Source organism: Melanerpes formicivorus, unplaced genomic scaffold (genome assembly GCF_026170545.1).
Source record: "Melanerpes formicivorus ecotype bairdi unplaced genomic scaffold, bMelFor1.0.p_v2 SCAF_4, whole genome shotgun sequence".
NCBI lineage: Eukaryota > Metazoa > Chordata > Aves > Piciformes > Picidae > Melanerpes > Melanerpes formicivorus.
Window position 1 is genome coordinate 26,699,736 of NW_027142356.1, and position 27,418 is coordinate 26,727,153.

The following is a 27,418-nucleotide window of genomic DNA, read 5'->3' on the forward strand; positions in this document are numbered from 1 at the left end:
TCCTCCTGACACCCACCCTTTAAGTATTGATCAGCATTGATGAGATCCCCCATCTTCATCAGTATTTCTGCCCATCCCTCCCCAGACACCAGGGTAGGCATCAACTAATGTAGGGCTGCTGTGACATGGCACAGACATTACAAAGCCTCTGCTCCTTCGGTCCCATAGGGGAGGGTGGGCAGCTCTGCTGCTATACATTCAGCTAGCTGATGAATGCAGCCTGCCTTTTGCTGGCATTAGCAGCTGTGCAGCTCGTGGTTTATGACCCATGTACTTATCCTGGAGGGGTTAATATTACTTACTCCAGCCATAATTCACCCAGGCAGCTGGGAGACCTCTTGCTGCTCACTGAAGATGGCGAGGCCTTTAGCCATTAGCAGAAGGAAATAATAGCCTGTGCTGATGAAATCTCAGTCAAGGTTAGGCTTATTTGATTTGAAACCCCAGCTATCATTTGTGAAACAAATGAGCCCCATTTAATTTGTTACCTGCTTTCAAAGCAGGATAAAATGAATGGAAGAGACAGCTTTTCAGAAATGCCCAGCAGGTTGCAGCTGGGAATGGGGTTTGTTGTTACTGTTATTATTGCATTTGGGTTTTGGTTTTGTGTGTTTGTGTTGTTGGTTTGGTTTGTTGTTTTTTTTTTCTGGAGGAATTTAGCTGTGTTCGGCTTTGGGAACTCTCCATCAGTCAGTGGAATGACTACAATCATGGAATCATAGAATCACAGATGCATAGAATGGTTTTGATTGGAAAAGAGCTTTGAGATCATCAAGTCCAACCGTGATCTAATTCTACCAAGGCTGGTTCTAAAGCATGGCCCTCAGCACCATCTCTGCTTCTTTGAAACACTTCCAGAGATGGGGATTCCAACACCTCCCTGGGAAGCCTGTTCCAGTCTTTAAGAACCATTTCAGTCAACAAGTTGCTTCTGATATCCAAACTAAATCTCCCCTCATGCAACCTGAGGCCATTTCCCCTTCTCCCATCATTTGTTAGGAGGGAGAAGAGGCCAACCTCCACTTCACTGTAAGGATCTGACTAATCTGGATCTAGGTGTTTAATGTCTGAGTTGGATCTTGGTATATGTGGTGCAACCTCTATGGATAGCTGCTGCCATACGTCGAGTCTTCCAAAAAGTGACTTTTGAGGGCTTACACAGGGGTTTGTGTAGGGGTTTGCATTCAGTAGGATCCTTCGAGCAAACTCAGGTTTTAATGGCTTATGAAGCAACCCATGGCTACTTGGCTTCCCTGCCCAAGCAAGAGTCTTGGAAATCATCACTGTGCTTAAAGACAGGGTCTGAGTTGTCTATAAATTAGGTTTTCACCATGACCAGGACACTTCACTGTCCCAAGCTTGCAGATCTGCTCCAGCACCTCTCTAAATCATAAAAAGGAGGCTTCCTCCTCTAAACCAGGCCAGCTCCTCTTGTTGCTGTGGTGAGGGCAGGCAGAGGAAGCAGTAAGCCTGCCATGCTATGATGACCAGAAGCAGTCACACCCTGCAGTTCAGCTCTCCTGTCTTCCTTGTTCTGGGGTCTTCCTTAACCACCCATCCCAAAGCATCCTCACCTGCAGCACAGCTTACAAAATGGGTAGAAATGCTTCTCTGGTAGCCAAGTTTCATCCCTGCTCAGTGTGTCTTCCATCCTAATCTGCTTGGTTTTCTCCAAATTCCCTCCTCTCTCACCTACTGGGTGCAAGCTGTTCAGGAAAATGGTTGATGTGACCCCTGGAGGGATTTCAGCCAAGATAGAGAGGATGGTAGGGAAATGCTGTGCTTGCTTTCATGTCTCTGTAGTGAGGTAAGGATTATTGCTTCTTTTCTTTCTTCTGCAGTGCTCAGACCCTACGTTGGGTGTTTGCCTGCTTGCATCATGGTATTAGGTTTTACAACCCTCTATTAGCCTCCATTAGAGTTATTGTGCTTGCTAGAAGATCAGAACAAATGTCCACTTCAGCAATTCATTGGCCTCCTGACATTTACTTTAACTTTATTGTTGGTGGCTTCCCATGCCTTCCTAACGCAGCAGCAGAATAGAGTCGCCAGTGCGATTGAATTATGTACGGCGACCTGGGTTATTTCTTGAGTCAAGCAGTAAGAGGCAACAAAAAGGTCAGTGCTGGATACATTGCATTTTCCTGACCATGAGGTCATCCATTCAGTCTCAGCCTCGTGGTTTTGCCATTTGCTTTCATCAGTCCTGTCCCTGCTGCAGTGCATGACTCACCTGAAAGTATCTGTTCCCTACCAAAGCTTTCAGTTGTGGGTGCTTCCTTGGATGTGAGGCACCACTACCTTCAGCTTCAAGCTTGGGAATGAGAGGAGGTCTTTTTGGTAGCAGAATAGAGAGTGATGTGTCCTTCATGAATGCATGAAAAGCCTCAAACTGTAAATTGAAAGCACATGCCACCCGTGTTCATATTCACAGAATCATAGAATTATCTCAGATGGAAAAGTCCTCCAAGACCATCAAGTTCAACCATCAACCCAACACCACCATGGCCATTCAACCATGTCTTGAAGTGCCATGTCCACACATTTCTTGAGCACCTCTAGGGAAGGTGACTCCACCACATCCCTGGGCTATATTATTCTCCTAAAAAAGCCTAGATGATACAGTCACAAAGAGCAGGTAAACCTTAGGAGTCAAAGTACTTTCCTCAGGTCTTCTAGATCTGCTTGGAGCTCTCTGGCAGAAGGCATGGGATTTTGTGGATGACATCACCACATTGGCATGTCCAGGTCTAAGGGTGACACTATGATGAAATCCTCCAAACTGGTTGCTTTTGACAGTTTGTTTTCAGAGCACTAAGGGGTACTGGATGGAGCAGGTGGCTTGATCCCCCTGTCCATGTCACCAACAAAGATGTTAAACAGCACCCATCACAATACTGACCCTTGACGAACACCACTTATCACTTGTCTCTACTTAGACATCAAGCCACAGACCATCACTCTTTGAGTGTTACCATCAAGCTAATTCCTTATCCACTGAGTGGTCCACCCATCAAATCTATGGCTTTCCAATTTGGAAAGCAGGATGTTATAAGGGACAGTGGCAAGTGTTTTGCATAGGTCTCTTGTCCATCAGTGCTGTTACCCTGTCATAGAAACACAGCAAATTTGTCAGGCACAGTTTGCCCTTGGTGAAGCCAGGGTGGCTGCCACCAATCACCTCCTCATTTTTCATGTAACTTGAGAGAGTTTCCAGGGAGATCTGCTCTGTGATCTTGCTGGGCACAGAGGTGAGACTGGCTGGCTAATAGCTTCTCTGGTCTTCCTTTGTAGAAGGAAAGTAACTTCATACTGTGTCCTCTGGGGTCATGGTGAGCCAAAAGAGGGGCTCAGTCCTGTTTCTCTAAGAGACCAAACATTTATCTTAGGCCTGGAGTATTCAGCCAGCATTTGGGACTGCTAACAGAAAGTGGGTTGGACAGATCTCCAGAGGAGACACTTAAATTCCAGTGGAAAATGCTCCAAAGAACTGGGTAATGCACATGAATATGTCATTGGGCCATTATTTTGGATACCCTCATGTTATGCACACAGACAGGATGGGAAGAGTGTATTAGCACTTGAAACTGCATTTTCTGTTTGACAATGAGTAGGTTTGGAAATGAATGTCATCTCTAAGCAGTAACTTCATTCCCTGTCAACCAGACACGTTGTCCTGGGGGAAATGACCTATCTCTGGGTTTTCAGGAAACTGAGGTGTGTGAAATGAGTTTGGGTAAGTACTTCTATGTCCCAGGAGTCGACAGATTTTGAGCACTGACATCCATTTTCTCAGGCTCTTTTTCCTTGTATGCCTATTTTGGGATATTTATTTGGTCACACTAGAGTTCCCCAGGTTTTCAGGTTTTTAGGATCAGCCAAAGAATCACAAAAGATAAGGGCTTGGAAAGACCTCCAAAGATTGAGTCTAACCCCACTGCCAAAGCAGCATGACCCAGGGCAGGCCACACAGGAACACATCCAGATGGGTCTTGAAAGTTTCCAGAGAAGGAAATTCCACAACCTCTCTGGACAGCCTGCTCCAGGGCTCCAGCTCCCTCATGGCAAAGATGTTTTTCCTCACGTTGAGGTGGAACTTGCTGGGTTCCAGTTTGTATCCATTGCCCTTTGTCCTATCACAGGAGACTACTGAAAAGAGTCTGGCCCTTTCTTCTTGACATGCACCCTTCAGATATTTGTAAGCATTGATCAGAACCCCTCTCAGCCTTCTCCAGGATGAACAGCTCCAGGGCTCTCAGCCTTTCCGCAACAGACACATGTTTAAGTCCCTTCATCACCTTTGTAGCTTCCATTGGACACTCCCTAGTCTATCCCTCTCGCTCTTGAAACAGGAAGCCCTCAACTAGACACAATCCTCCAGATGTGGCATCACCAGAGCAGAGAAGAGTGGCAGGAGAACCTTTCTTGACCTGCTGACCACACTCTCTTCAGTGCACCCCAGGATATAAGGAAAAGGGTTTATTAGTGACCAGCCCACCCTACTTTTGAGACAGGTAGAAATAACAGAGAGTACAGTTGAACACAGCAAAAGACTTATCATAGGGAGAGAAAGCTCTCGTGTTTGCTTTTGTAGCAGCTGAGTAATTTGCTCAGTCTGCCAGCTTGCGTAGGTGCCTGGTCCAAGAGAAAATGCAGGCACCAAAGATTGAATAGCAGGGGGGTTATTTCCTAATGTAGCTGCAAAAAGCCTCTTGTATTCTGGCAGTTCTCTGCAAGTCTTACAAGAGAAACACTGTGTCTGCTGCTATGTGCTGAGCGCTGACCATGATCTGCAGGCAGAGGTGAAAACTGATTTCTTTATGCAAAGGGATTTGATGCAGTCACAGAACCAAAGAATGGTTTGGGTTGGAAGGACCCCTAAAGATCATTCAGTCTCAAGTGCCCTGCAGTGGTCAGGGACACCTTCCGCTAGACCAGATTGCTCAAGGCCTCATCCAGCCTGGCCTTGAACACCTCCAGGGAGGGGGCATCCACAGCCTCCCTGGACAACCTCTTCCAGTGTCTCACCACCTTCACTGGAAAGAATTTCTTCTAATCTCCAGTCTGAATCTTCCCTCTTCCAGCACAAAGCCATTGCCACTCATTGATTTCTACAAACCTTTGTAAAAAAGTCTCTCCCCAGCATTCTTGTAGGCCCCCTTCAGGTACTGGAAGGCCTCTTGAAGGTCTCCCCAGAGCCTTCTCTTCTCCAGCTGAATGGTCCCAATTTTCTCAGCCTGTCCCCACAATGAAGGTGCTCCAGCCCTCTGATCATTATTCTGTGGACCCACTTCAACAGTTCCATGTCCTTCTTGTGCTGTGGACAGCAGAAGTGGATGCTGTACTTCAGGTGTGGTCTCCTGAGAGCAGTGTAGCTGGGGAGAATCACCTCTCTTGTCCTGCTGGTCATTTTGCTTTTGATGCAGCCCAGGACATGGCTGTTTTCAGGACTGCAAGCACCCATTGTCATTTAAAGTCCTGGGTGCTGACAGAAGAGGTCAAAATTCAGCCTTTGTGCCAATGTGTGGCTTTCTTCAGATGCTTAGAAGAGGAGGCAGCTGTAAGAGCAGGATCTGGTTTCTATGGCATTAGCCTCGTGTGTAACAAGGAAGAAATAATTTCATTTTTGAATATATGTTAGCATTGCTCTAATGGGAAGAACGACACATGATCTCCTTTGTTTGGCCTATATAGATCATCACATGCTTTAATTCTCTGAAGATGAGCATATGAACATCTTCAGTTAGATTTCATTAAATCAGATGGGCTGTTGCTGTCAAATTGATGGAAGTAACTTATTCATTTGTAACTCAGATAATTGATTTAGAGAGAGGTAAAAGCTCAGCCTGAAGCCTTTCTCTGGAATCTCACTTTTATAACAAGCACCAGAAATCGAGGGAACAACAGAAGTGTCTGATTTCTGACTGCTGGAGGATCATAAAATCATAGAATCATAGAATTGTTTGGCTTGGAAGGGACCTTTAAAGCTCATCTAATTCAACCCCCTTGCATTGAGCAGGGACATCTTTACCTAGACCAGGTTGCTCAGAGCCCCAAAGAAGCTGACCTGGAATGATTTCTGGGGCAACTACCACTTTTCTAGGCGGTTCATTCCAATGTCTCACTACCTTCAGTGTAAGAGATTTTTTTCCTTACCTCCAGTCTGAACCTCCCTCTTTGAGCTTCAAACCAGCAACCCTTGTCTTGTCACAACATGTCCTGCCAGGAAGTCTGTCTCCAGCTTTCTTATAGGCCCCATTTAAGTACTGAAAGGCCACAAGATCTCCCTGGAGCCTTCTTTAGTCCAAGCTGAACAGACCCAGCTCTCTCAGCCTGGCCTGAGGTGATACATCACTGATAATTTCTGTGGCCTTCTCTGACACTGATCCACCAAGTCCATGTCTCTCCTCTGCTGAGAGCTCTAGAGCTGGCCCTAGCACTCCAGCTGGGATCTCAGCAGAATTCCCACCCTCCACCTGCTGTCCACATTGCTGGGGATGCAGCCCAGGATGTGATTGGTTCTGGGCTGTGAGTGCACATTGATGGCTCATCTTGAGCTTCTCATCAGCCAGCACCCCAAAGTCCTTCTCTTTAGGGTGGTTCTCAGTCACATCTTCTCCCAGTCTGGATTTATACTGAGGATTGTCCTGAAGATAAGAAAATTGGAAATTTCATATGAAGAACCCAGCTGTGGAGGAACATCAGACACCAGCACAGACTAGGGGTTGTGCAGCTCCATGGAGAAGGACCTTAGAGTCTTAGTGGACAGCAAGTTATCCATGGCACAACAATGTACCCTTGTGGCCAAGAAGGTCAGTGACATCCTGGGGTGCATCAAGAAGAGTATGTCCAGCAGGTCAGGGACAGTTGTCCTCCTGCTTTACTCTGTCCTAGTGAGACCACACCTGGAATATTATGTCCAATCTTGGGCTCTGCAGTTCAAGACAGTCAGGGATCTACTGGAGAGAGTCCAACAGAGAGCTGAGGAAGGCTGGGGGACTTGAACATCTCTCCTGTGGATAAAGGCTGAGAGACCTGGGGCTGTTTAATCTGGAGAAGAGGAGGCTGAGAGAAGATCTTATGAATGTTTATAAATACGTGAGGGGTGGGTGTCAGGATGCAGGTGATGGTCTCTTTTCAGTGATGCCCAATGATAGGTCAAGGAACAATGGAATGCTGGAAAACAGCAGGTTCTACCTCAACATGAGGGGAAATTTCTTTACTGTGGGGGTGGTAGAGCACTGCAGCAGGCTGCCCAGAGAGGTTGTAGAATCTCCTTCTCTGGAGATTTTTGAAACCCACCTGGATGTGTTCTTGTGTGGTCTGCTCTAGGTGATCCTGCTTTGGCAGGGAGCTGGACTCAGTGGTCTCTCAAGGTCCCTTCTAACCACTAACATTCTGTGATTCCTTTCTTCTTCTCTTTCTCTTCTTCTCTCTTCTTCTTGTTGAGAGTTGACTCGCTCAACACTGTAGAGCTGGAAGGGACTGGAGGAAGATGATGCTAAGAGCCCAGGACAACCTTTTCCTCTGTTTTCTCAACTGCAGATGAAGTCAGGGGAGATGGCTGCCAACATTGCTCGGGAGCTTGCAGAGCACACCAAGAACCACTTGTACGCTGGAGACATCGCGTACTCGGTGTCCGCCATGGTCCAGCTGGTGAACTTGCTTGACGTGCAGCTCCGAAACTTGACTCCGGGTGGGAAGGACAGCGCTGCACGCAGCTTAAACAAGGTAAAAGCAGAGCAGCTGGGGAAGGGATGGGAGGCTGAAGCAGGGTTGGGCTGTCCCTGGAGAGCTCTTCTGGCTGTCTAGCTGAAGGACTGCTTCTTTAGAGCAAAGGTTCTTTCCTAGCAGAGCAGAGTATCTGGCAGTTTCTCATTTGCAGTGTGTTTTATACTGCTGAGAAGCCAAACAAGTTGTAAATGCCAAGGGTTCTGGTGGCGCTGGGGAACGAACACCCTCAGTGTGTAGATAGATGAACTCCAGGTACTTCATTGTGGTCTCAGCTCTCACAGCTTAGCATGAAAACGTGGCAATTACTTTGGACTTGGAGCAGCATGAATGAAAGCAGCATTCCCTATCTGTGAAATGCCATGTAATATGATCCAGAACATTGGAATATTTAAAGCCCCAAGAGGCAGAGAGAGACTGCCTTTTTTTTTTTCTCCCCAGTCTTCTAACATTACAAGATAAAAATGTGAAGGTGAACACTTTTATTTGTGAATATAAATTACTACAAGTGGACAGAAAAATGAATTCACGCTGGAGAGGGATTTACCAAAGGCACAGAAGACATCATCGTATTTACACTTCAGGGTGGTTTAGTATCAGAGCACCTTTATTGGTGATGACCCATGACTTAGTCCAGAAGCACCTTACTGCATGATGGCAATGTGGTCTCTGTGTCCCCTCTTTGGGAAGACCAAGTCCTTTGGTCATTTCCAAAATTAAGTGGAATTTTTACATGTTAAAGGTGCTAGAAGTTGTCAGTCATGGGAAGAAATGGGCCATAGAACCTGTAAGAAGAGCTTTGATTTGAGGTTTTCTTTGGCCCAAGGCCATCTTCATCACTGAACCTCATGCAAACACATGTGGTAGGACTTCTAAAGGATTCTGAGAGTGAATGGTGGAGGCCTGGTCCTCAGAAGAAAGAGTAGCAGAGCCCCATGGCTATGAGCATATGGTTTCCTTGGTCATCCACTTAAGATAAGAAGCAGAGTTTTGTTCTCAGCTGTGTTGCTGGCTCTGATAGCCCTGGCATCCACATAAATCAGACCAGGATTTGGTCCCAAGGTTATACAGGGAATAAATGAGCCCAACCTAAGCCTAAAATTTCTTCTGAGCAATGCTTTACAGAGAAGCAGCTTTGGTTTTTTGCCTGTAAGTTAATATTGTAAGCTTATGCTGTTTGAAATGCAAGGGGCTTCTGGATTGTTTAAGATGACAGCTACATGGGAATTGAAGTCCTGCATCTCGTGTGCTTTGCATGTGCTGTGAACTGGGTTATCCTGATGCTTTTAATTGCTGCTGCTTCCAGCTCTTTGGTAACAATGTAGGAAATCATTGTATTAATTGTTACATCAGCATAACATTATTCCGTATAATCATGCCACGGTTGTTTGTCTGAGATGATGAGGATGCCTGACACTAGCAGGTAAAGCCAACAATTAATGTCACCCACTAACAGGTTTCATGGTCACAGTCTGCTTGCTCTTCTGAATATGCCCACACCCAACATTTTGTCACTTCAGCTTTGCAAGCACATGTTTTTCATCTGTTTGTATCCCACCTTCTGATATTTCAGTGATGTGAAATGGGGTTGTATCACAGAGACTGGTATGAGTTAGTGAGGGGGGGAAGGCATGGGGAAGGCAGAGCTCCTTCAGCTTGGCTGTCAGTCCCAGGCCCCCCGCCACCCCTCGCCGGCTTTCCCCTCCTGCCATCGGCTTTGCACAAGCAGCTCATACAAATCAATTGCACTCCTCATTTAGATGCTGGACCTTGTGGAGTCCTGCAAAGCAGTGCTGCGAGTCAGTGATCCAGATGACAGGCTGGGTAATTTACTTGCTCTCATTCCCTACTTAATTCTTTAGAGGAGCAACTGCTCTGTGTTCATTTACGAATGCATGAATTCAGCTTGGAAGTGGTATTGGGCAAACAAAAGGCAACAGAGTTTACTGCTCCATTTTCCCCTTCACTGATCAAGAGTATTTCCAAAAGAAAGAAAAAGGGGGGGGGGGGGGGGGAAAGGAAAAAAAAGTCATTTGCAAGGAGTTTTGTTTAGTGCTGTTTAGTCAGAAAGCAGAAATAAAGCAAGCACTAGCCATTAAATATTCTCTTAATCATTAAAGGAAATGTGCTAGGGATCTGAAAGTAATCACCTGTGCTGTTAGGTACTGAGGTTGTTGGTTTTTGTTGGTTGGTTGTTTTTTTTTGCAAGCTGATGTACAATGAATTGGAATAAACTAGCATAATCAGAATTTTTGAAAGCTATCATCTTTCAGGAGCCACTTTTGCTGTCACTAAAAGCTTTATGCTTTCCACTGGTTCAGGCTAAATTAAGGTAATAATTGTTCTGCTGCAGACTGGCAAGACCCCCAGGTGGATAGCTCTGTAATTTTCTGCAAGGCTTTCTTTGATCTCCATTTGTTTCTGTAAAATCTTCATCCTGGCCAAGTTTACCCAGAGGAAGATTTCTGCTGTTACAAATTGATGAATTAGAAATTGAAATTAGGCTTTTGCGTGATACTTGGGTGTGTTTTGTTTACCTCAAAACCTTCAAAACTCTCAGGGACAAATTTGGGTCTGAGCTGCACTAATGGGATCACTCTGCTGTCAGCTGAGAGCACAACTTGTCCTGAATCCCTCACTGATGTGCAATTTCCAACCCAGGCACATCACCAAAAATCCTCCACAAACCCAGCCAAACCAGTGTCTCTCAGCAGCCTGCTTTTGGAAGGCTCAGTAGCACCAGTGCAGAGCTCACCAGTATCTAGGCTTACAGGCTTCAGGCTACCTGCAAAGTCCTGGAGAGATCTAGAAGTGACTGGGTGAATTTTGGAACACACTAAGGTGAAGACAGCAGACAAGAGGCATGCAAGTGCATGACGAAGTATAGCCCTAGATGTGACTCCTATGGAAAAGGTGGGGCTCTTTGTGGAAAAGCTGTTCAGCATATGAAGCATTTAGGCCCAGGAGTTGATAGGAGAGGACTGGAAAATGCATTCTTGAAGAAGCAGTTTAATCCAAAAGGCCTGGTCTAGGAATATTACACTGGATTCCCCTTCCATTGGTATATCCTCTTCAGTGGCCCTCTGTGCTACCAGAGCACTGGGCAGGGCTCTGTCTTTCAGTGCAATGTGTTATCGTAGAATCATAGAATGGGTTTTGTTGGAAAAGACCCCTAAGATCATCAAGTGCAGCCTTCAGCCCAACACCACCATGGCCATTAAACCATATCCCAAACTCCTACGTCCACAAGTTTCTTGAACACCTCCAGGGATGGTGACTCCACCACCTCCATAGGCAGTAGTGACCTGACCACTCTTTCAGTAAAGGAAACTCCAATCTAACCCTCCCCTGGCACAATTTCAGGCCATTCTCTCTCCTTCTGTTGCCTAGTAGTAGGGAGAGAGACTGACCGCCACCTCACTGCAACCTCCTTTCAGGGGCTTGTAGAGAACAATGAGGTCTCCCTTCAGCCTCCACTTCTCCACTCTAAACAACTCCATTTCCCTCAGTTGCTCCTCACCAGACCTGTTCTTCAGACCCTTCACCAGCATAGTTTTTCTTCTCTGGAAACGCTCCGGTACCTCAGCATGTTTCTTGGAGTGAGTGGCCCAAAAGTGAATCCAGGATTCAAGGTGCATCCTCACCGGTGCACACTGTACATGTGCTGCTCTGGCTTTAAGTGAGCTCACAGCAGCAAAGCTGAAGAGCTGTAGGTTCTACCTTAAGCCAGTGATCTGAGCAAGTGTGTTAAGATGGGTCTGTATAGGTCCATCCTGCGCAGATTTTGCTGCCTGGAATTGGTCCTGCCTCATCCAAAGCTTGGTTATAACCCCCCTGTGCCATCAGTGATGTTGGACTGCAGAGCCCACAATACTCCTCTGTAGCCCCATCCTTTCCAGCCTTGTTTGATGTGGAAATATCGTGTGATCTCCAAGCTGTCAGGAGAGCATCATGTCTTGAGTGTCTCTACTTGACTTCTGTGTCTCCTACCATCTAACAGCTGCTCTTACAAAGTTGCCAGTGTGTGTTTTACCTCACTGAAAAAGGCCTAACCCACACTTCTGGAGCCGGTCCTTCCAGTCTCCTACTGCTGCCTAACTCATGTCCTTCCTTTGGTTTGCAGGTTGGTTTGCAGGAGCTGTTTAAAAAAGAAATCAGGGATTGTTTGGGGTTTTTTTTTCATAGGCATTTTCTTCAGGTTTGGTTGTTTTTTTTTTCCCTCCTTGTTCTGTCACTAACTTGTTTTTTTCTATTCCACCTTTAATCTGCTGTCTTTATGGACTCAGCTTCAGAAAAGGGAGCGCTCTTGCAGGGCCTATGTCCAGGTATTTCTTGTGTTTTTAATACACGTGTCCACTTGGTTGACTGAATGACTGTGAAGTGGGTCATGTCTCTGTGAATCATCTGGTATATTACCATCCTTGTGGCAGCAAGTTCTAAGGCTAAGGTTACAGGATAAAAATTTTCTTCTTTTTCTCCACCCCCCCCACACTTGCTCAGTTGCTTTCAGGCTTTACATGAAAAAAAAAGGAGTGAAACTTCTGAGCCAGAAAGTGAGAAAAACCAAAAAACCTCAGGAGACATCTGACAAGACTCAGAGTAATCAGGAGAGGATGGAAGTATGCAGGAATGCAAAACTCCTGCTCACAGAGGTGTCTCCAGACCAGCTGGGTTGTGCTTATGCCATGTCACTCATACAATTGCTGCTTGCATTTCCTGAGATTCCTTTCTTCCTCTCTCACACTTTACAAATTTAGAAAGAACTTGAAATGGCAAACTTGGCATGGGGCAGGAGGTAGGATTACAATGGAATAAAGCGTCCTCACAGGGAGATGTAGGAAGGAGGAGAGTCCCATACAGTTCACCCAGCTGTGGTCCAACTTTTCAAGGCTCCCACCAAGGCTCACAGGCACAAAAGTCAAGCTTCAGCATTTTGGAAAGACATTCTCAAGAGTGGGGGGTAAGGTTTAGCTCTTTATCCTGTCACCTTGCCTTGGAGCATTTGCTCCAGTGCTTTTATATGAATCTATTTGCATACCACGGGTGAGTTAATGCTGCTTTAAGAACTGTGAATGTTTTACTTTCTAGTTTCAGTCTTGCGCTTGTGAACATTCCTGTTGTACTTATGGGTGGTTAATAATTATTTATGTGTGTATGTGTAATGTGCAGAGGTGTGAAAATGAACCCAATGGTTCTGTTTTGTTTTTTTTCTCTATATACCTGGGTTATCCTACAAAATGTAACCTTCTACCATTGGGAGTGACTGTTAGTGAGCACATATTTCATTTAGCATGTGGGGTTAGATGGCTTACATGCCTAGGACATTCAAAATAAAGCAGCAGCTCTCTGTGCTGGTAGTTTGTCTGTCTTCCCTTTGGATATGGTCATGAGAGAAAGTTAATCCCAAGCTAATTATCTTCTCTACTGATACTACTGGAAACTGGTGAGTCTGCTTTGACCATGGACCACACAGCTCTGTTTGGGACCATGACTACAACCTGACTAAAATCATAGAATCATAGAATGGTTTGGTTTGGAAGAGACCTTTAAGATCATCTAGTTTCAAAGCTCCTGCCAAAGACAGGGACATCTCCCACTACACCAGGTTACTCAAAGCCCAGTCTAACCTGTCATTGAACAGAATATCCACAGCCTCGTTCCAGTGTCTTGCCACATACACTGCAAAGAATGTTGTCTTCCTAATTTCCAATCTAAATCTCTCTTCCAGCTCAAAGGCATTGCCCCTAGTCCTATCACAACAAGCCCTTGTCAAAAGTTCCTCCTTAGCTCTTCTGTAGCCCCCTTCAGGCACTGGAAGACTGCTCTGAGGTCCCCCTGAAATTTTCTCTTCTCCAAGCTCAACAGTCCCAGTTCTCTCAGGCTGTCCCTGTAGGGGAGGTTCTCCAGTCCTCTGATCATCTTTGTGACCTCCTCTGGACTTGCTCCAACAGTTTCATGTCCTTCTTGTGCTGGGGGCATCAGAACTGGACACAGTACTGCAGTGGGGTATCACAAGAGCAGTGCAGAGGGGAAGAATCACTTCCCTTGTATTGCTGGTCACAATTTGTCCTTTCTACCAGCTTCTCAGAAGTACTCTACAAAGTTGAAGGGTTCTCCTGCTCTTTATGCTTTCTTTCAGAGAGCAGTGAATAGTGAGTTCAATACACTCCACAGTAAGCTTGACATTGGTAGAATAAAGCCTGAATACTCTGCACAAACTTCAGCTGACCCTTGATTTCCAGAACTTCTTCACTTTCACTTTTAAAGGCTACTTGTGTGTTTAAACATTAAGCATGCATCTACCTGTTCAGTGGAGGAAAACTCATTGCCTGAAGAGTACAAATATTATACTAAACATCTACTAAATATTATACTAAATGGTATAAATATAGTCAAAGCTGGCAAATACATTGAAGAGAACAGTCCTGTGATGGAGGGCTGGGTGAATGAATTAGATGACCTATCTGAACCTTTCCAGATAATCATGTGGGGAAATTTGTGACTGCAGATATTAGAAGCCAGCTATCCTTTACTCAGCAGTGAAATATCTGGTCTGGATAAGGTGATTTAGCAGAGATTTCTAAACCAATCCTAAATGGTGAGATTCTGGACTTGATGGGAGATGAGAAAATCACTGGGAAGTAGAACACTAATGGCAGAGAACATGAGGCTTTAACCTTGCTGGCAGGATCTCTTCATGATGCTCCTCTTGTTATTGTCAACAGCACCTGTGGCTGAACTGGGCTCAGAGTTGATAGCGCTCACTCCTGTGCTCCTTCAACAAAGGGCAGGGCAGTACAAAGTTTATAGAATCACAGAATTGTTTTGATTGGAAAAGATAGCTAAGGTCATCAAGTCCAGCCCTCAACCCAACACCACCATGGCCACATGTTTCTCAAACACCTCCAGGGATGGTGACTCCACCACCTCCCTGTACAGGGAAGCCTGTACCAATGCCTGACTACTCCTGCAGGAAAGAAATTATTCTTAGTCTCCCCTAGCACAATTTCAGGCCATTTCCTTTCATCTTGTCCCTGGTACGAGGGGGAAGAGACTGGCCCCAACCTCACTATGATTATGTGAAAGATCTTGAAAGATCTCCAGCAATTGCAAATATCAAAAGTAGAATTGAGAAAAGGTGGACTTTAGGGAGGAGGAAGATGATCTGAGAAGCTAATAATTGCTAAACTCACACTTACTGGGGTGTTGGGTTTTTTTGGCTGACAAATTTAGGTAGTCATGACAGAGCCCCTGCAGTGATTGGTGTGTAAAGTCCTCTTGAGCCCAAAATAAATGAATATAAATAAATATGTAAAACAGATCTGGAAATTTCATGAGTTATTCAAGTTTGAGCCTGGAAATGTTGTATCAGATTATCAGCTTATCTCTCGGGGCAACTTTGTAATTAAAATAAATATTGGTTTAATTTGTGCAATGTCACAGTATTTGTTGAGTTAAAAGCTCAGGGATTTTCTTTGCTGGAGATAGAGGTTACAAACTCTGCTCCTTTAATATCATAGAACCATAGAATGGTTTGAGTTGGAAGGGACCTCCAAAGGTCATCTCATCCAAATCCTCTGCAGTCAGCAGGGACATCCTCTACTAGATCATTGCAAGCCCTCATAAAAAGTCCCTTCCCATGCTTCATGTAAGCCCCCTTCAGGTACAGGAAGGCTGCTATAGGGTCTTCCTGGAGCCTTCTCTTCTCCAGGCTGAACAACCCCAGATCTCTCTGCCTGTCCTTGTAGGGGAGGTGCTCCATCCCCCTCATCATTTTCATGGTCCTCCTCTGGATCCTCTCCATCAGTTCCATGTCCTTCCTGTGTTGAGGGCTCCAGAGATGGACAGAGTAGTCCAGGTGAGATCTTACCAGAGCAGAGTAAAGGCAAGTATGGCAACTTTACAAGAACCAATGTGACAGGTGAGGTGCTAACCACATATAAATATAATGACCCAAAAACTTTCTGGGAGTTTTTTTCAGTCATGGTGATGTTTAAGAAGCTGCCACATGGGCTTTAATTCCTGTAACAAAGACTCACCTTAGGCTGAGCTGCTTGAGGTTTGATAACCAACATGGATGAAATGAATGGCCTTGGAAAGTTGCTTCATTAGCTAAGCAGAGCTTGGAGCTGATGTGTGGCTTTTTGGAGAGCAGAGATCTATATCTTCCCTACCTACCTTTATGCAATGCAGTCTTCCTGCAATCTATTTTGGGAAAGGAAGGGAAAAGTCATCGTGTGGGAGAATGAGTCAGAATGGGTGACGCATTTGATTAGCATAGACTCGTTTGGTGACTGGTGTCTGACAGAAGCTGATAGGAATTGTCTGTCATTTCTTCAGCGTTGTTATTTATTCATTTGCCAAAGTGCTCTTCATTAAATTGAAGCACAGAAGTTGTAGAAAACAGAAAAGGTTTGTCTTTGGGGGGCTGAGGAACTGGGTTTGATGTTTGTTTTCTTCCATGCCCTTCAGTATTTGGCACATAGAATCATAGAATGTTGGGATTGGAAAAGACCTCTAAGATCATCAAGCCCAATCATCAAGCCATCAACCCAACACCACCATGGCCATTAAACCATGCCCCCAGGTGCCATGTGCACAAATTTCATAAATACCTGCATGGATGGTGACTCCACCATCTCCCTGGGCAGCCTATTCCAATCTCTGATCATTCTTGCAGAAAGAAATTTTGTTTAATCTCCAACTTAAACCTCCCCTGGCACAATTTTAGGTCATCCAGACTGTCCTGTAAATCACATTTCCTTATTGTTGAAATTCTGGGCCTGTCTGTACAGCAAATGGTGAAGGTGCTACCTTCTCTGTGAAAATCACAGGAGCTTCTCGGTGATGGTGTCATCATCAGAACCATTGCTGCTGAGCTACTGGCAGGTTTAGTGGTGAGTGGTTGCAGTCAAAGTTGTCCTTCTGGTTCTCCTGGAAGTTTTCTGAATGCTTGGTTCTCATAACATGGGCTGTTAGAAATGCCACACTAAGCAAAAAAATGAAAGGCTTTCCTCAGAGGATTCGAGGCATTAAGTGTAGAGCTGAGTAGAAGAGACTTTATTTTTTCTTTTCTAACCTAGTAGTTCTCCATAGATAAAAGGTGTACTTGGGCCTTAGCCAGTACTATTTAAAGTGAATTAATTCTGTTTGTCACACTTTTCCTTGCTTGCATGGCTGGTCCCAACTTCCATAAAAAGCTAAATGAAAGAAACTTGTAGCTCTGAGAGGGAGAATAAATTGAATTACACTGCATTTACTTGTGTTCGTGTTGTGCCTGTGACAAGCAAGACTCTAACTCATATATAGAAAGGAGCAAATTAATAAGGATTTTCGAGTTCCTCATTTGGTCATTTAATTGGCTGTATGACAAAGAGCTCCTCAATGTGTGTCAAGCAACATTCAGAGTCCTCTAATGATCCGTGCGTTCCTCAACTCCGCGTGGTCTGCCGGGCAAGGTCTCATTGGTAAAGTGGATGGAATAAATTAGCTGGCAGTGTGCACAGATTGCCATATATTAACTATAGCTACAGGGAGTACTTTCAGCAGCTCTTTCCAGAGATCAAGATGTTTGCCCATCAGCATCAGAGTGCCCCAAACTTTCATTCAATATCATTAAAAGGACGTCTGAAAGAAGTGTGACTTGCAGCAGGGGTTCCACGCTTTGGTAGCCCTTTGTTAAAACTCCATGAACTTAATATACTTCCCAGCATGAGAAACCTGCACTTGATTTGTGTCAGCAAGAGCCAAACTAGAAATCCCCATCCTGGATGTCTCTGCCATGGTAAGACTGTTGTTAAGAGAGAGGAAGATCAAAGCAGCAGCCTGGAGTTTGTCACCAGACTCCGAAATTCCTCCCAGCAACATTAAAATGGAAGGTTGCCACGTATTCCTCTACCTACAGCTGAGCTCCACCTGTGGTTATGTACCCATACGAAACACTGCAAAGCTAAGAAGGAAATCGAGTCTTGATGTGCTAGAACATTGCCAGCTGCTTTAGAATCAGAGAGAGAATCATTTCCCTTGAAAATATATTTAAGTTCATTGAGTCACAGAAGCACAGAATGGTAGGGATTGGAAGGGACCTCTGGAGATCATCAAGTCCAACCTGCTAAAGCAGGGTCACCTAGATCAGGTTGCATAGGAACACATCCAAGTGGGTTTTGAAAGACTCCAGAGAAGGTGACTCCACCACCTCTCTGGGCAGCCTGGTCCAGTGCTCTGTCATCCTTAATTTATGGTTCCTCCTCATGTTTTTAATGGAACTTCCTATGTTCAGCTTTGTGCCTGTTACCTCTTTCCCTGTCACCAGTGCATCCTCCTGACACCCACCCCTTAAGTATTTATAAACATTGATAAGATCCCCCCTCAGTCTTCTCATCTGCAAGCTAAAATGCTCAATGTCCTTAAGCCTTTTTCCAGAAGAGAGATGTTCCAGTCCCCTCATCATCTTTGTAGCCATTTTCTGTATCTTCTCAAGCAGTTGCCTGTCTTTTTTGATCCAGGACGCCCAGAACTGGAATCTAACCGTTCTCTAAATCAGCAAGTCTGATGATAAACGATATTCCTCAGCACCACACCTCTGCCTCTTTGAAACAGCCCCCAGGATGAGAATTTAACCACCTCCCTGGTTTAGGCTGAGTCAGTCCTGGAATCTGGAGGTACTAGTAAAAAGTTTCAGTATAAATTGGTTCAGAGATAAGTGAGAGATATCCCTTTGATTTGGACCACTGGAGGATAGGTTGAGTCTGACAGGCTCCCTAGGAGTTCTCTTCAAGGCTGTGGTGTTCTGTCAAAGAGGCATTTCTCGGTCACAGGCCATTTTCCTTCCTGGCTACAGCTTCGCTCACTTCCTCGGTGCGATGACTCTAGCAGTTGCTTTTATAATCTGAACTCCCAAACAGTAGAGAGGCAGATACAGATGATTCATAAATGCAGTGCACAGCTTCTTCTGTGGGGAAGATCTCATTAGATGAAATAGATCATCTGTTCTTTCTTTCTTCCCAATCAATTCCTTTTATTTCAGTCTTACAGATACCTTCTGACCTTAAATTATTCTTCCTCGTATGCTAAAGTAAAGCAAAACCATAACCTGTAATTTGTAATCTTATTCTATTTCTCATATCTTATTTTCTTCTTCTTTTTTTTTTTTTTTCATTTTTGTGGGTGGTGTGCTCCCATTAGCAGTTTATTGGTAGTTCAAGGCCAACAGTACAAACCTTGTGTGCCTGGTGGAAGACCATTCATCCCACCATTAAGCATTTTGTGGAAGGCCTAATTTCATCAGAGGTCAGTGACTTTCTTCTCACTGCCTTGAGTTTTCAGAGGTACTGAAATCCACTACAGCTCCTGTAGCCACAGCATAAACATTTGCTGGAGAGGGGGGAAAAAGGCAGCTTCATGTTCTTTCTCAAGAACTTCTGCTCTCAGTCATTGGAGCAAGTTTAGAAATTCCTCTGCAAGGTCAGGGGAAGACCTTCTCTTGCCTTTGCTATGAGTAGCAGGTTTTGGCTTGGGTCACCAAAACTGATGCCATCAGTTGCCAGTCACCACTCTAGTACTAGATGTAAGCTGATGCTTCTGGCTCAGTTTTGAAGACAGATGTGGAGATTAGCAATGGGATATGCACCATGACCTGGAGCTCAGGTGGACTCTTGCCTTGCTAAAGTAATGCTTTCAGGTGGAAGTGGCACTTCAGATGGATCTTCCAGTGGATTGTTGTGCTGCTGACAGCATTGTTCAGGCCCTTGTGTCCTCAGAGCCCTTCTGCTTTGGTTACCACATCCCAGCACCATCCAGCTTCCATTGTCTGAAGGTTTAGGTTTAAGAGACATTCCTGTGTTGTTATTAAGTTGCCCAAAGCTGGTTGCTTTAGGCAAAAGTGAAAAGCTTGTGACAGTCTTGGGGATGTTCATAGTAATTCTGTCTGTGTTCTCCATGTTGAGGCTCATTTTCCTTGTCTGTCATAGCCCAAATGCTTCTAGTTTGATGTAAAGATGTGCTGGGGGCCATGGTTTAGCACCACCTTTGGTAGCGTGAGAGAATGGTTGGACTCAATGATCTTAAAGCTCTTTTCCAACCAAAATGATTCTATCATTCTAGCAACTTATTTCAGCACGCCTGGTTCAATTTCAACGCTTGTTTGTCCATTGAATATTATTACTGTTTTGTGATGACTGTATTGCTTGTGGAGAAGTCTGAGACAGTGTCTGGGCTTCCCTGGAAGAAGCTGTTTCTGCTGTGCTTAGTTATTCTTTGACCAGAGATGATTTTCAAATTGGAATTGAAAGAATAAATGCAAGGTGAAAAACCATCCGAGGGTAAAGAACCTTGTCAGACAAAATTGAAGGCACTTCTGGGCTAAAAATTAGGGTTTAATTCCATCATTTAGCCAAAATGATACTTTTCCTTGTTTAGGAAGCTGAAGAAATGAAATGTTCACCTACTTTTGACCTGAATTCCCACAGAGCAGATGACTGTTCCAGTTTGATTGGTGACCTCTCTGCAGTGGGATCGGGTTCATTTGCTGTTCATTTGCCACTCTACAAAGACACATACTTTCCTGAGCTGTTCCCTTTCAATGCAATAACCTTGGCAAAAGTAGCTCCTTGCAAGCCAAGAAACATTCTGGTCCTCCTCTCTAGTCCTCTTCTCCTCTGCTGGCTGCACCTGGTACACTCAGAGTTAATGGGAGTTTCTCTTGTACTGGTGCTTCTTCTGACCTGCAGCAACACATGCATAACTTCCAGTAGAACTTATCTTCAACAGCATTGATTGTGCCTTTAAATCAATTAGTTTGGAGCCTTGCCAGTGCTGAGAGCTTAAGGTTTTGTTTCGGCGTGGGGTGTTTTGCATGAATACAGAGCAAAACCCACTTGTGGTGGATTGAAATTTCCACCCCCCCAGACCAGCTCAGCTGGAAGCAAATGAAGCTGCAGTCACCAGCAAAACTACAATCTACAAGGAAATGCAATGAATATGTACAAAATACATAATATTTACAGATATGTACAGGTATTTACAATTGATAAACAGCACAAGAACCCCCTGGCCAAAAGCCAGGAAGAGACCTCTGGAAGCCATTCAGTCCACCCTCTCTGATGAGGCAAGTTCACCCAATCAGGCTACACAGGAATGTGTACAAGTGGCTTTTGAATGTCTCCACAGGTGGAGACTCCAACAGTTCTCTCAGCAGCTTGTGCCAGTGCACCAGCACCCCTGAATTAAGGAATTTCCTCCTCATGTTTAGATGGAACTTCTTATGCTCAGGTTTGTGCCCATTACCCTTTGTCTGTCAGTGGGCACCACTGCAAAAAGCCTGGTTCCATCCTCCTGACACTCACCATCATCATTGGTGATATCCCCCCTCAGTCTTCTCTTTTCCAGACTAAAAACCCCCACATCTCTCAGTCTTTCCTCATCAGAGAGATGTTCCAGTCCCCTCAGCATCTTTGTAGCCCTTTACTGTACTCATACCAGCATGTCCCTGTCCTCCTTGAACTGAGAAGTCCAGAACTGGGCACAATGCTCCCGACATGATCTCACTAGAACAGAGTAGAGGGGAAGAAGAACCTCCCCTGACCTGCTGTCCACACTCTTCTTGATGCACCTCAGGACGCCATTGACCTTTTTGGCCACAAGGGCACATGGTTATGGCTTATGGTCATCCTGTTGTCCACCAGGACCATGCTTTTCTCCAGATCTCTCCAGAAGATCAGCCCCCATCATGTACTAATGAGGGGTGGGGGGTGGGGAGGGTTGTTCTGCCCCAGATGCAGGACCCTGTGCTCAGCCTTACTGAATTTCATTTGATTTCTCTCCAGGCTATCTAAAGTGACTCCTAGTGACTTCCAGAGTTGACTCTCAATAGGAGACATATTTTACATTACAGATTTCACTGTTGTCAAAAAACAATGTCTTAGATTTTGGTCCAGGAAGAGAGAAATAAATGGATATTGTGCCACTGGATAGGTACTCGCTTCCAAGGTTTGAACTGTGTGTCACATAGAACCATAGAATGGTTTGGGTTGGAAGGGACCTTCAAGATCATCTAGTTCTAACCCTCCAGCCATGGGCAGGGACACCTTCCACTGGACCAGATATTCACAGCAGCTGTTTCTAGAGGGAAAAGGGATAAAAATAAATGAACAAGCAAAATTCAGTTTTACACGACAAAGTGGTTGTCACAAAAGGAATCGATGGGATGTGTAAGAGTGGCCTTTTAGTAATGTGTAATTACTGCAAGGTTCCTAATTAGTTGTTGTTTGACAATACAGCTTTTAATACCAATTTGTAAGTGTCTGAGGAGGAAGGCTTACATTTTGTTTCTGTTTTGTAACCTCAGGACAAAATCAGGAAACCATAACCACATGCCCTTATTTGAAATTAAAAAAAAACAACTCTCCCTCTGTAATTTATTTACATTTCTTGATGTTGAATGTACAGTCTGTGGTGCTAGAATTAAAGGGACCACCACCACGGGATTTTTCTTCTGTGCTTGGCATGTTCTTGCTCTTCTCTCCCTATCCAGTTGAAGCCACTGCTGGTGATGTGAATGGTGTGTTGAGTTTACCCCCAGGATGGTTGCACTTTACAGGCTTGTAGATTGTGAAGGGTCTGGTTTTCCATGATAGGCGCCCTAACATAGCTGACAGCTGCACCTACATATCTTGAGATGGAATCATGGAATTACAGAACTGGTGAAGTTGGAAGAGGCCTTTGAGATCATCACGTCCGACTGATCACCAAGAGCTCATAATCCCACCACTACTGCTAGGCCACTACCACTAAACCACATCCCTCAGCACAGTATCCATGTGTGTTTTAAATACCTCCAGGGATGGTGACTCTACCAGCTTGAGAGCTTCCCTGTAGCTGAGAACCCTTGCTGTGAAGACTTTTTTCCTAATAGCCAACCTGAACCTCCCATGGCACAACTTGAGGTCATGTCCTCTTGTCCTGTCACTTGCTGCATATGAGAGGAGACCAACCCCCACCTCACTCCAACCTCCCTTCAGGGAATTGTAGAGAGCAAGGAGGTGTCCTCTCAGCCTCCTCTTCTCCAGACCAAACCACCTCAGTTTCCTCAGCTGCTCCTTATCACACCTGTTCTCCTGACCCTTCACCAGTTTGGTTACTTTTCTCTGGACTCTCTCCAATACCTCAATGTCTTTCTTGTAGTGAGAGGCCAAAGGCATGGCAGATGGAAAGTTACAGACTCATAGAATCATAGAGTCATTTCTGTTGAAAAGGACCTTTATGTTCATCAGGCTTAGCACTTCTGTGTCTTCTATACTGAATCTTCCTCTGACCATAAAATGACTGGAGCAGGTGCTTGACCCACCTAAGAAACAATGGCTTGCCTTAACTGTGAAGACACAGGCAGATCCTTGTCCCACTCTTCCTGCTTCCCTGCCCAACTTTTCCCAGTTGGCCTCTCTGCCTCAAGAGACACTGTTGCTTTAACAGCTGGTTTGTTTCATGGAAACACCTACCTCAGCTCCTGTCCAAAAGGCAAACATTTCATTAGCACCTCATCTTCTTGGCTTCAGGCTGTAGCACTCAGCCCTAATGAAGTGCTGGGCTCAGAAATATGATGCGGGGAGCACTTGATTAATGCACTGAGACAGGTGAGGGGAGTGACCCTCTGCAAAGAGCTAGGGACTAAATTCATCTCTGATGTAATACCACGGAAAGCAGTCTACAGACTTCCTTCAGATATGTGCTAAAAGCCTAACCTAAAGTCCTTGGAAAACCTGAAGTCACAGATCCAAAACTATGTGAAGTGGCTGGAATCAGGTTAGTCACTTTAAGAGGATGGATGCTCATCAGCACTAAGTCCACTGGCTGCAGAGTAGACACTGTGCTGCACAATAGGCCTCAGAATCATAGAATCAGTTTCAGTTGGAAGAGAACTCTAAGACCTCTGAGTCCAACCATCAACTTAAGACCACCATAGCCATTAAACCATGTCCCAGAGGGCCATGTCCACACATTTAGAATAGAATAGAAATAGAATAGGAATAGAATAGAATAGAATAGAATAGAATAGAATAGAATAGACCAGACCAGGTTGGAAGAGACCTTCAAGATCATCGTGTCCAACCCACCAACCAATCCAACCCACCCAAACAGCTAACCCATGGCACCAAGCACCCCATCAAGTCTCCTCCTGAACACCTCCAATGATGGTGACTCCACCACCTCCCCAGGCAGCCCATTCCAATGGGCAATCACTCTCTCTGTGTAGAACTTCTTCCTAACATCCAACCTAAACCTCCCCTGGTGCAGCCTGAGACTGTGTCCTCTTGTTCTGGTACTGGCTGCCTGGGAGAAGAGACCAACATCCGCCTGTCTACAACCTCCCTTCAGGTAGTTGTAGAGAGTGATAAGGTCACCCCTGAGTCTCCTCCTCTTCAGGCTAAGCAACCCCAGCTCCCTCAGTCTCTCCTCATGGGGCTTGTGTTCCAAACCCCTCACCAACTTTGTTGCCCTTCTCTGGACTCATTCCAGCAAGTCAACATCCTTCCTAAACTGAGGAGCTTCTTGAACACCTCCAGAGATGGTGACTCCACTAGGTGCCTGGGCAGCCTGTTCCAATCTCTGATCACTCTTGCAGCAAAGAAGTTGTTCCCAATCTCCAACCTAAACCTCCCACACACAATTTCAGGCCATTCCCTCTAACACCCACCTCACTGCAACCTCCTTTCAGTGAGGTCTCCCCATTTCCCTTGCTTGCTCCTCACCAGACCTGTTTTCCAGATCCTTCACCAGCTTTGTTGCCTGTCTCTGGACCCATTCTATCACCTCAATGTCTTTCTTGTATCAAGGGGCCCAAAACTTGGCATACACCACTTCTTGGTGGTGTTCTCTCTCAAATTTCAGGAAATACTGAAGTACTTCCATGAAACTTTGGATGCCATGGAGCATCGTTTTGACTTGCAATATGTTGAAATCCCTTGGGACCATCCTTGTTTTGCAGTACAGATGTGTGAGTTTGATGTCTACGTGTGCGGTGTGCAGAGAATTGCTAAGGATGGTAACTTCATCTCAAAGGCAAGGCTGGTTTCTGCAGGGAGCAGTAGCTGGTAGTGGAGGTGTTTCTTTGTGGTGTAGGCCTTGCCTGCTGGTTAGACACTAACCAGCAGAAGAAACCATACTCAAGATACTTCTTTTTCTACTTTTTCCTCTGCATAATCAGTTCTACCAACTGATAAGGCTGGCCTTAGTAAACATTAGCTGGAAGGTAGTTGAGTCAGCTCTGGTGAGCAACTAAGCAGGGGGCTCAGGCTGAGCAGAATTTTTAGGCTGAGCAGATTCTACTGCTGCTGTGATCAGTGCAGTTTTGTGTGATTCTGGATGAGCATGCAGATTAACCTGTGGGAAGTTCTCCATGGGAGAGTTCTTCCTGTGTGACAACCCAAAGCAGAAGGTGCACTGCAGGAGGGACTGAAGTTGCCACCACAGGTCTGGCTCCTTCCTGAACGGCAGAACTGGAAATGTATTGTCTTACCTAACACTCTGCGGGCACCTGCTGCTTTTCTGAGTGAAGGGGCGTAACTCAGCTGTCTTCATGACTGCCTAGCCAGAGGTTATGTGGTGGGTTATGTGGTGGGAAACACTCTACAACTCTTCAAATTCTGGTGCCGCAGGTCACAGCAACCTGCTTCATAGATGGGGTTTGAAATCCATTTTCCTGCATGTTTCCTTAATCTTCTCATCATCTCTCTGCCCCCCTCAATCCTAATTTCTTTTTACTCCAACCCCATAGCAACTGATCACCAAAGCAGAAAAGTTCTATCCCCATCCTTCATTTAGGAGAAAATTGACATTTTCTCCCACTCCCATCTGATGGGAATAATGATGACTAGCTCCATTGAAGGCTGTCCCAGTGGGTGGGGAAATGAGATGCTGTCCTTTCCCTGTAAACTGATGAGTGTTGAGATGGGACTGAGCATATGGCAGAGGTCTCAATGGTGCTTTAGGATTATTAGAGCCCTTTCTCACTCAACCCTCTCCCTTGCAGGCCATGGTGGAGACAGTGAACAACCTCCTGCAGCCACAGGCTCTGAATGCGTGGAGGGACCTGAATGCAAGTGAACAGCAGCGTGCAGCCACCAAGTTACTTGACACCGTGGAGGACAGTGCCTTTGTGCTGGCTGATAACTTGCTGAAGACAGACATTGTCCGGGAGAACACTGACAACATCCGTAAGAGATCGTTCCCAGAAATGCTGAGAGCAGCTGAAGGGAGAGCAAAGGCTGGGAAATTTGGCTTTGGTCTTGGCTCCTAGAGTAACTGAAGAGCAATTTCATAGAATCAGAGAATGGTAGGAGTTGGAAGGGACCTCAGGATATTATTGAGTCCAACCTCCCTGCCAGAGCAGGGTCACCTAGGGCAGGTTACACAGGAATGCACCCAGACTGGTCTTGAAAGTCTCTAGAGAAGGAGACTCCACAACATCTCTGGGCAGGCTGCTCCAGGCTTCCATCATCCTCAAAGAAAAGAAGTTTTTCCTCATGATGAGATGGAACTCCTTGTGTTCCAATTTGTATCCATTGCCCCTTGTCCTGTCAGAGGAGACCCCTGAAAAGAGCCTGCCCTCTTCTTCTTGACGCCCACCTTTCAGATATTTGTAAACATCAATAGGATCTCCTCTCAGCCTTCTCTTCTCCAGACCAAACAGCCTGAATTTCACAGAATGTTAGGGGTTGGAAGGTACCTTGAAAGATCATTCACTCCAACCCTCCTGCCAGGGCAGGACCACCCAGAGTAAGTCACACAGGAATGTGTCCAATTTGTTAGAACTACCACGGCCCTTTGTCTGAAGGACTTAAAAGTCTTTCCAAAACTGCTTAGAAGATTGAGGCAGCTCTCCTTGCTTGAAATCCCATGAAAAACGAGCAATGCCATGGAAATGGAGCATCCAGCCTGCCTTTTCTAGTCCTGCCTTTGAGGATGAAGCCTGCGCTCGAGCACCGCGAGCACAGCTTCCCAGGGAGGTTGTTCATCCGACCACGATTGCCTTCCATTTCATCCAAATTTATGTCTTTATTTGGCTGATTGTTGATTTTAATTAAAACCCAAGCATGATGGAGAGCAGCAGCACTCCCACTGTGCGTATGTAAAATGAGAACAACTTTTCTTTCTATTGCTCTGAATACAGATGCCCAGCACCGATAACATTTGCAGAAAGTACCAATAGCCAGTGGCAATGAAGTAGCAGTTTCAGATTTTCATTTTAACCACTGTGTCCTTAATATCCTGAGGTTCTTGTTTACAAGAACTGGTTGTCTTTTTGTTTTCCACAGAGAGTAGAATTTATTTGCCTTCTCTCCCCTCCCCCCCCCCCCTTCCTTTTATTTACTTTAAATTAAATTTTAAACTTCTTCTGGGCAAAGATTTTAAATTAAATAGGAGCCCAAACAGAGTCTAAAATGAAACACTGTGAGCTGATTCCTCTGTTCTCAGATGGTCTGCAACACCGGGTTTTGGCTTTGAAGTAATAATCATGTCAATTAATTTGGCAGAGATTTTTCTTAGTGTTGGTCTCTCTCCCAAACAGAGCTGGAAGTTGCAAGACTAAGCACAGATGGGAACCTGGAAGACCTGAAGTTCCCCCAGAACATGGGCCATGGGAGTGCCATCCAGCTGTCAGCAAATACCTTGAAGCAAAATGGTCGAAATG

At 45.2% G+C, this 27,418-nt stretch overlaps 1 protein-coding gene across 28 annotated transcripts in view; it reads left to right on the plus strand.

Moving 5' to 3' along the window:
• ADGRL3 (adhesion G protein-coupled receptor L3) overlaps nucleotides 1–27,418 on the plus strand; it is a 614,635-nt gene that overhangs the window by 497,010 nt on the left and 90,207 nt on the right. For 24 of the 28 annotated variants that reach the window (XM_068137418.1, XM_068137413.1, XM_068137416.1 and 21 more), the window contains 4 exons: nucleotides 7,546–7,731; nucleotides 12,018–12,056; nucleotides 25,757–25,940; nucleotides 27,296–27,418. In XM_068137418.1, coding sequence (XP_067993519.1) covers nucleotides 7,546–7,731; nucleotides 12,018–12,056; nucleotides 25,757–25,940; nucleotides 27,296–27,418 — 532 coding nt within the window. The remainder of the gene's footprint in view (nucleotides 1–7,545; nucleotides 7,732–12,017; nucleotides 12,057–25,756; nucleotides 25,941–27,295) is intronic. The other 4 variants (XM_068137402.1, XM_068137409.1, XM_068137411.1 and 1 more) reach the window with 1 other exon arrangement.